This window comes from Arctopsyche grandis, chromosome 13 (genome assembly GCF_051622035.1).
Source record: "Arctopsyche grandis isolate Sample6627 chromosome 13, ASM5162203v2, whole genome shotgun sequence".
Lineage (NCBI taxonomy): Eukaryota > Metazoa > Arthropoda > Insecta > Trichoptera > Hydropsychidae > Arctopsyche > Arctopsyche grandis.
In genome coordinates this window covers 25,123,223-25,133,142 of record NC_135367.1, presented here as the reverse complement: position 1 = coordinate 25,133,142, position 9,920 = coordinate 25,123,223, and the positions used below count along the sequence as shown (strand labels likewise).

At 37.8% G+C, this 9,920-nt stretch overlaps 1 protein-coding gene across 1 annotated transcript; it reads right to left on the bottom strand.

The window, feature by feature from the left end:
• Window positions 1-1,827: 1,827 nt before the first annotated feature.
• Window positions 1,828-8,819, bottom strand: LOC143921678 (pickpocket protein 28-like). The gene is made up of 10 exons (XM_077445030.1): window positions 8,766-8,819; window positions 8,515-8,621; window positions 6,748-6,898; window positions 6,513-6,658; window positions 4,611-4,752; window positions 4,381-4,532; window positions 3,183-3,324; window positions 2,226-2,343; window positions 2,047-2,143; window positions 1,828-1,870 (listed from the first exon to the last, which is right to left on the bottom strand). Exons 1-10 carry the CDS (start codon window positions 8,817-8,819, stop codon window positions 1,828-1,830), a joined length of 1,152 nt encoding a protein of 383 aa, XP_077301156.1.
• Window positions 8,820-9,920: the final 1,101 nt, after the last annotated feature.

The window sequence follows — 9,920 nt, the reverse complement described above, 5'->3', positions numbered from 1 at the left end:
TCTTCATCTCCACCGCCATATTCCCACCGTGGTCCTGAACAACGTCAACTGTTTAGGAATTCCACCCACATATGTATATAATATCATGTCCTATTTTTGGCTAATATTATATAATATATAATACATGCATATGTATGTACTTCCAATAAGTTCTTTTACTTTTTTGATTCAGTATAGATTGGGAAAACAGTAGACCAAGTTGTAACAGACAATAAATTTGCATAAAATACTACATTAACTACAATCTGTGCTCACTCATAATATTAGCTAGTAACTTAATTTTGTCAGTGAGTGAGTTGTTAAGTATTGTCACTAAATGACTACTTCTCAAAAAGGTATTTACTGAAAATAACAGATTACTGACCGTTACTACTTAATAATTAAGATACAATCGACTAAAATGTATGTGCCGCTAACTCTACAGTATGAATCACATCCTACATATTTTAATACTTGGAGTTCGCATATCGTGTATTCAACTTATTAATATAAAACACATCGTTCTCCGAATCATACGGTTGCAGAACCAGCTGGCCATACTTCCGTGGATACTTTTGCACTCTATAACCATAGTCGTTATCGGGCTTTTGAATTATCGACTTGTTAAATTTATCGACTCCGTCGTTCATCGTCGACTTATTCCATTTTGAACTAGCATTAACTTTTTCTCTGGCCTGTTTCACGTCCACTACTTCATTGGTTTGCATTCTGAAAGACATGTACATTTTTATCGTGAAGTGGTAGACGATTTCGACGATGCTCAGAATAGAACCCCCGAGACAGAGTCCGAATATGCCACCGAAGGATGCTGCAAAACAACACAACCATTTTCAACTGTATCAATTTAGTAGAATATATTCTCAAGGTGATCAACTACCAAACAATCCGTCCCAAGTTATCAAATTGCTCTGCTTGTATTTGATGCAACTAAACTCGGCGAAGTAAGTATGCATCACAACCACATCGCTAGAGTTGAATGCCTCCCTGAAAGTTTTTAAATGTATTTTAAAGACGTACACAAGTTCATTGTGATACATATATTCAGATTTAAATTATTCAGTGTACATTGTGTTCACCATATGACCGATATCCATGGTGTAGCTGTACCAATTGACGTCACAAGTAGGAAAACATGTGCATTTCAGGCCGTTTTCTCCTCCGCCTCCTAAAGTTTTTACATCACCCGAATACAACGTGTTGAAAGAACCTTAAATTATAAAAAAAGATTAGTTTATTTTTTTTTATAAATGAATATTTATGTAAGATGATTTCACTCACGGTGATTCTTTCCCATGCATTCCATATCGGAGAGTTCACAAAATCTTATTTTTGGTTTGTCTGCAATTAATCATTTCCATTAAACTAAACATAGATACATAGAGGAGAAATCTAATCGGACCAGTTTATATAGCATTGAGTATTTTAGCCAAATAAGTGCATTAAAGCGAAATCACACAGGGAAAAACAGCACGTCGTGTGCTTGGCTCCCCGCTGTGGGGGTTCTCCTACATTTCTTAAAATATGGTGTTGCGTAGGGGTGGGTGAAGGATCCAAATGAAAGGCCAAAGTCGCTTCACAGCATTTATTGAATGATTAAGGAGGTCCATGCGCAGCCAGCGCTCGTTCCAGAATAATCTGATATGGCCTAAGTACCTCCTTTTAAAGGACAGCTTCCTCGATCCTTTTGTTTATCTATTGTTTAGGCACGTACGTTCTCACAGTCTCACGCTTTCGCGCTCTTAGTTCTGAGAATTCTACCCGCCACTTAGTGCGTCCCGTTAAGCCAATTCGGGGGTCTCCATTGTCCACTCCCGACCGCACTATAGGTTACGGATAATCCCTAATGCAATAAACCGGCAGCTCCTCTTTCCTACGTTACAATGGAATACACAGTTATCGATCACTGTCAAGCAAGGACAAATACAAGGATAAAATTTCACCGAAAACACTCCAGGGGGTGATTTGAGACGGTGTGTGCTGGACGTGCCATGAATATGTGCAAGACATGCCACATTTTTTCCGCATGTTAAAAGTATCTAAAAAAACCACGTGCCGCGTTCCTTGCTGTGTGATTTCGCCCTTAGTGTGCGTACAATAGTGCCCTCGGTCACTACTACTAAATAAGTAGCTTCTATAGACCAGGCTAATTAGTGGACTCTCCCATATAAATATAGATACATATACAAGCATTATTAGATTTGAATTAATACTATTTTTTTTATTACATTTGTAGTATTTCACGTTATAATAAAACGGTATGCAGCCGCACTTGTCGAGTATTGCATTCATGCGACATTCAATTATGCAATTTTCATAACCATAAGCTCCTACAGTTAGAGAAACCTGTTGATAAAAATAATCGTTTCATTAGTTTTAACACAAAAAATACACAATGATAGAATTAACTCAATATCAGTGGCGGATCGTTTATATATGAGTTGCGGGCAGTACCGGCTTTAGGGGGGGGGGCTGGGTCGGGCGGCACCCGAGGGCACCAAATAAGTTAGGGCGCCGCTCGATGCGTCAAAGGCGCTTTAAATTTTAAAATTAGAGGGCAAAAGCCATACAAAATTTTAGATTAGAGCGCCAAAGGCGAAATTTTTTTCTAAGGGTGTTTAGAAAAAATCGCCCGAGGGCGCCATTGGGTGTAAGACTGGCACTGGTTGCGGGCTGCAGACCTCCCAGTATAGTACATACATGCAGGGGCGACTCGTGAATTTAAAAATAGGTGGGGCATGAGGAAGCTAAATCCGCCCCCCCCCCCATCCCTTCTACATGTTTCTTCCAAAAAAATGAACTTAATATTTTTTAGTAACATTTTATGCAAGGAAAATGACTTTAACTATCGACTTGGTTCATTATTTGTTCTAAAAAAGTTAAAACATAGAAGAGGCTTATAAAAATGTGACTAATAAAAAATAATTTTGATTAAAATGAAAGAATTGACATATTGTGATTGACAATTTAAGTAACTTGCAAATTATAGTCGAAATGTTGAAAAACGTTGACGGTGTCGTATTTTTTTCGAATTTATATAGAATATACATATGTATATATTATTCCGGGACTGGCTTATTCTGCTCCAAAGAGACATTTACACAGCCAATTAAAAAGCGACTTTCTGTACACTGAACTAAGAATCTTTTTTCTATACTCCGAATGACTGTCTACACTCCACGCACAATACTATTCGTAAGTGCCAGAGTATCAGGTAAACTGAAGCTGGCAACCACGGGACCACGGCAGATTAGCGACTGCCCCAAACTGAGTTGCGAACCGGTTCTGCTCACCGCATGGTGAGTGGGATAAAGAAACACTTCTTGACTATTGATGAATCACCAAAAATACACAATTTTTTTTTCGTTAGGAGAAATGTGTGTGGGGCAGTGCCCCTGTTATCCTTAAATACGAGTTACCCTTGAGTACATATACATATATGCATGCTATTTTTGTTTCGATGATTATAGATCACAAAGCGCTCGCCCAAAAGTCACTAACATCTCTATAACGGAACATCTGGCAGCCGAAAAGTCTATCATATAAAGAGGGCTGGACACCAGCGCCTTGTCCATACAAACGTATTACACTTCTCCCTTCCTCAATTATGGCAAAAGAGAAATTATTTTTTAATATGCTATGGATATCTACCATAGGCAAGTTTCTGTGGTTTTATTTTTTTGATTAGCTATTTTTTATAGGAGCTAGGAGCCGCCAAACATCTATAAAATCGCCTCTTTTTTACACCCACGAAAAAAGCGTGCTTATTTAACAGTTGATTTTTAAAAAAATACGAGCACACAAACATAGAAAATATCTTTCTCATATCGATGATGAATTTTTTTTTAAATTGGTTTAGTTTCGGAGGATAAAACTGGAGAATACGAAACCTCGATTTTGTCGATTTAAAATACGTATTATCTGGTTGAAGCGCAACTGTCACATTCACTCAATATATATATTGATATATATATTGTCGCATTCACTCAATATATATATCGAAGAAAGGAACGGCAACAAAATTAAGGTTTCGGGTATACAGCCCTCTTAAATGCCAAATATTCCGTATTCGCGATTTTCATGGCAAAAATTGTCTTGGGCGATTGCAATGTGACTAATAATCCAATAACCCTATTTTTGTATGGTCTCCTGTATGGTCAACGAGCTATTACATGCCGATTCATCTCTGCAGCCCCGCCACTATGAATTCTTACGAGCCGCCACTGCTCAAAATCCATATAATGAAGTCAGTAAGAACTTTAGGTTTTTCAGAAGAATGTAAACAAATACGTTGAAACCCCGATCCGATCGTAGATGAGAACATATTAAAATGTTCGATTGAGTATATGTTAAATAGGGTATTAATTTACCTCATCACTAAACATGCAATTCCTTTTAGAGTGGTGCAACGATTTAACATCATTGGTAGTATCGATCACAGAAGGATCTATAGGCATTTGAACCAACTCTCCCTTCTCTACCAACAACGCTAAAATCTTCATTTCAGCATAGTCCAGAGCGTCATGTATGTGAACCTGGGAAGATATGTACATATGTAATAAAATATGTGACATGAAATCTTTCAATAAAATCTTGGCTTTTGGAAAAATTACCAAAGCGGAAGGTATGATTCTCGTGGCTGAAACGTACTCATCTTCTTGAACATCCAATACTACACTCATTCCGGTATGTATTCCAGCTCCAGCCACGTGTAAGATACGATTTTTAAATTTGGAGTCTTTGTTTGTGTCAGGGCTGAAATATAACGCATGTGTTTTATATTTATTTTACATATATGTATGTACATATATAAATATATACCAGGAAGGCCAAACAGGCTAGCCCCAATGTATCTTCCTGGCCAATTACAAATATCGATAAACAATTTATCGATTAATTTTTACAGAACATCATAGAGACAATTATGTATAGATAAATTTTATAAATTTGCATGCATTAATTCGAGGTGCAGGAAACTCGAAATTTGCGAGAAACAGGTCAAGGTAGCCAACTTATTGGAACCGTTTCAATTAAAATCAGATGAATTGGCAAACTCTGATAAGAAACGATCGACGTGAAGTCACATATCCAAGGTCTGCAGTAGCACCGGGCAGCAGGGCCGCTCTAAGGGATGATTTGAGGGTGCAGAACACCCGGGTGCCAAAGCCCCAAAGAGCGCCAAGCTCCACGGAAATAAAAATTAAATTCAAAAAAATATATCGACAGATTCCGTTAAACAAAAATTGATATAAATTTGCAACGTCGCCAAGGTCTACGTTTCGTGTGCAAAAGTGTGGGGAAAAAAGCAGCGATGGCAGAAACGTAATGCACATTAACCGATGCGGTGCAAACGATCGACAAGCGCCAGACAGACTGAACTACAGATTAACGACACGTGTACCTTATGCGTGCGCACTGCTCGCACTTACACTAAGCGAAATCTACCCGAAGTCCCGACATACCTACCCGTATACGTTCTGTGCTTCTGATACTTTAGTTCCGAATTTTGCCTTATTAAACTCGCCAGAAAGATCCAACTCAATTTTAATAATTGCATCTGTGCACATCGAAAGGTTACTCGTCATCTATCAATGCAATCTATCATTCATGAAGTCGAGAATTGCGTTTAAAGCAGCCATCCAGTTAATCTGTGTTTCAGCCTGTCTGGCGCTTGTCGATCGTTTGCACCAAACCCCACATTAACATGTACACACGTTCAATAACTAATATCAGATAACAATTGGATCGAAAGTAAAATTAAATTGTCAATAATTTAAGTGTTTATTGAGTTACATCAGCTAAAAGGTATATTACTTTAAGATATAATGTGGGATTTTATGTGTGTGAGTGAATTATGTAATGAGTAATGTTGAGGAGTGATGTACAAACAGTGATACACATGAGTGTACACTGTTTGGGAGTTGGCAGAAGTGTGACGCCAACTGACAGTTGGTAGTAGAGCCGCTGGCCGGATGGCCACCGGTAGGTGCGTACGCGCACGTGTGTATACTTAATGTACAATAAACGTACATTGATGGACCAACATCGTCTTTGATTATCTCTCCCGCAATCCTCCCTATACCATCGAATTCTACAATAATATAAACATTTCTACAAAAGGCCTTCAATTTTAAATAATAAAGTGAAATGTTCGAAATATATCGTATTGGAGGCGCACAAAAATATCCCCATAAAAAAATATATACATATGTTTATATTCTGTCAATGTTTGATTTTTTTTTTATTTTATTATTATTTTTTCATTTTTTTGGGGGAGGGGGCGCAAATTTTGGATTTGCACCCAAGCGCTAACTACCCTTAGAGCGTTGGATTGAATCCGTGACCACTTGGTTTGAAAGAATTACATACATAGAAATTGAAAGAATTATATACATATGTATGTATATAGCCACTAATCTTTGACGGATCGATGCTAAAATTGTTAGATTTCGTCAGGATTAATTCAGAAAAAGTGGATTTTGTGTGTTGAAAAAAATATATATGAAAAATTAAACCTTTCAAATGTCTCATTTGAATGGTAATAGTTGAAGGAGCAGCAGAAACCTTCGTCTGTTTTGACTGTCTTGAATAGATCCATGCACTTTATGTTGGTTCCCATCCAGCTGCAACGCTTCAACAATTCGCTGCAAGGTTGCATCAGCTGAATAATAACCAAATGCGAGAAGGATGAGTTATATTATTTATAATTATCTTTTTGTAATTAAATCTTTATTAAATTTTAGACTTTACCTCTAGCATCAATTTTTCGGTAGTGTATCCGTTGTTATTTAGTATTTTGAATATTTCGGTGAAGTTGTCGCTTAGTCTTTGAAATACGACGAGGTTAGCTAGTGAAGTGAAAAACTTCATTGCGACATCTTCCGGCACCTTGTTGGCCAATCTGATTTTTTAAATGATATTAAAAGACAAATAAAGCACTATAGAGACATGTATGCAAAAAAAGCAAATCTGCAATCAGATGATAAACAGAGAATAGCAAGTCATGGAAGTACATATGTATGTATTGTGAAATTTTTCATCAACTGAACATGTACCCTGGTAGTAAGGAAATGATAAAAAAAGAAGACGAAGAGTAGAAACATGTTATAGACATAAAAATTTTTTAGACAAATAATATGTATTCCTGGATGATCTATTTCCACCCCCATAAAAGAGGGTAGATGAGAAGTGTATTTTTAGTTGTAATACTATATTCCAACTGGCGTTTTAGGTCATTCATATTCGAATACAATTCAACTAGTAAATTATATCTCTACAAGCGCAAATACACTGTCAACAATGTGCGCCAGTTGTAATGGTGACCGGAACAATGCACTCGAGATAATTGCACTCTCGGGACATCCAAACTTTCAAAGATGCTCAAGGAGAACTAACGCAATAGAATTCCACAAAAAAGCGTCAAGGTGTATTTGAATGTTATCCGAGGGTACGACCCTTTTTCTGTGGAATTCTATTGCGTAGGTTATTTTTGAGCGCCTTTGAAAATTACGACTTCTCGAAACTGCGCCACTATTCAGTGCAATCTAGTGCATCTTTCCGGGAACCGGTGTAATATAACAGTTGAGTTTTGACAGCTCTGATGTTTTTACAAATACTTTAGAATTCAATAACGCGTTAATATTTGCTAGATATTACGAATAAAGGCAATGAGAACCGTATTACGATAACTCTAAGAATGTGTTCAAAACAAAAATGTAACTTTCCAACCCAATTTACTAGTCGAGTGACGTTTTCACGAAAATCTAATCTCTCCATCTAACCTGATACCAACTTATAGTTGATCTGTATTTTCAGTTGTAATATATTTTGACCAGTTGGAATGTAATTCGCCATATGAATCAAATTACGTAGTTAGACGAAATATATTCCAACTAGTCGACATATATTACAACTGAAAATACACTTCAACTATAACGGTAGTTGGTACCAGGTTAGATAGAATATATTCCAACTAGTCAAAATATATTATAACTGGAAGATACACTTCAAGTGTAACATACATATGTTACATCGTGTGTTACATCGTTAAATCGTGTATACATATATACACGATTCATACAATTTCATGGATACCAAACCTCCCTCTCGGCTTGCAAGTTAAATATAATAAATGAAAGTGCCTTTTGCAAGCTAGACAGGAATGGAATGAAACTGCATATGTAAATAGGTTTGGTGCTTATTCCGCACAAAACGATCTCGCGCACGTCACTAAAATCTCGATTACGGAACATCTGGTACTTGAAACTTCCATCCATTGAGATTTACCTACGTAAAGTATCATACTAACGAGAACTCGAGTGTCAGATAAATCGTATTCGCGATTTTCGTGGCAAAGGTTGTCGTTTGCGGGATCGCAATGTGTGAAATAATACATTTACCATGTAAATAATAGTTTGAAGTAATCCTTTTACCATGTAAATAGTGCTTTTCATAAAAAATGTAGTAGTGCTTTTCATAATAAACGTAGTAGTGATATGAAAAAATATAAATATTTACAGCATGTTTTTAATTTTTACAGTTCTTGATTTTTGCACTTTGTTGACATTGCAAATAGTCATTGCTGGAAAAGCAACGTTCCATATGGGATAGTTGATAGTTTCCACCTGTAAATTTGAATTTTTGTCTAATATTTACTGGTTCACAATTACTCAATATGTCTAGTAATGGAAATTTACTCACTGCAGTAATGGTAGGATTAGTGTCAAATCTGATCCACACTAAATACATGAGTATACAACAAAATACACCTCCAGATATGACGAAAGATGCCCACAAGATGGATTGAAACCAATGGGCGCCATTTTCGCTCACGTATCGCAAACCATGGATGCTCGTTTTGTCGCAGAATTCACGACTATGTTTCACCATAAATTTTCCCTAAAATTAAAATTACATCTTATATAACACATTACTTGCAGAAAATAGATTCAGTGGCGCACTATGTACTGTAACGCGACGTCCTCCCGAGTGTCCCTTCAGTTAGTAGGAATAGTAATACTTCGGATGGCACCCGTGACTCTACCGTACCAACGAGTATGCTCCTCTCGAGCACCTCGAGAGAAGCTCTCTCACACGCCGACATCCACCGGGGAAGGACCTTCCCCGCGACCTCCCCCCGCGTCCGTTCCCATCGCGAATGGAGCCCAGAGGTCCGCCATCTTGCTGAAGAACCGCCGTGAGGTTGAGTGGATCATCACTCCCTCCCCTGAGTTCCAGCACAACGTCCCCTGTATTCCTCACTCAGCTTCTGGAGAAGCGTTAGCCGTGAGAGGACCGACCAAATGACCGGAGAGCCAGTTTTCCCGATCACGAGGAAGCTGTTATCGACGAGACGAGCCAGCAATCAGGAACCTTCCCGATAATTATATTGTATCCTAGGTTAGTCAACGTTTCCTAATACCACGCTTTCCTGGAAGAACGACGACTCATCTGGTCTCCCACAGCAAGATCAGTACAAGCGCGCGCAAAGCGTTCGTTATAGTACATATTATTCTAAGGATTTCCAAACAAAGAAGATCTTTGTCTTAACTGCAGACAAAACTATTATATAATCGCAAAAATTCTACAAAACTCATAAACTCCAGTGAATTTCTAAAATGTAAAATCTGGCACTACACAACCCTAGTACATATTTGCATTGACCTTAAAATATTTGGAAACTATTGAAGGTAAAACACCACCAAAAGGCATTAACGCGTGCTTGGGTTTAGCTAGAAGTGACAAATGTGTTCAGCAGTATAGCTCAGTGGTTAACGCTAACCACTGAAATGTTTCCGGGTTCAAGCTTTAAGTTGACCTCGATTGAAAATAATCTGTGGCTACCCCGGGATACTGACCGCAAAACCATCGGTTGGCCATTGCTTCGCCGACAAGCATTCACTTCGTCCCCGGCTATCGAAATA

Bases quoted from the DNA above. Each gene is read 5' to 3' on its own strand.
- LOC143921678 (XM_077445030.1), bottom strand. From the start codon at position 8,819: ATGGCGCCCATTGGTTTCAATCCATCTTGTGGGCATCTTTCGTCATAT. The intron at 8,622-8,765 runs GTGTATTTTGTT...TCAAATTTACAG, and splicing joins ATCTTTCGTCATATCTGGAG to GTGGAAACTATCAACTATCC. The intron at 6,899-8,514 runs GTAAATATTTAT...TTAAAAAATCAG, and splicing joins GTAAAAATTAAAAACATGCT to ATTGGCCAACAAGGTGCCGG.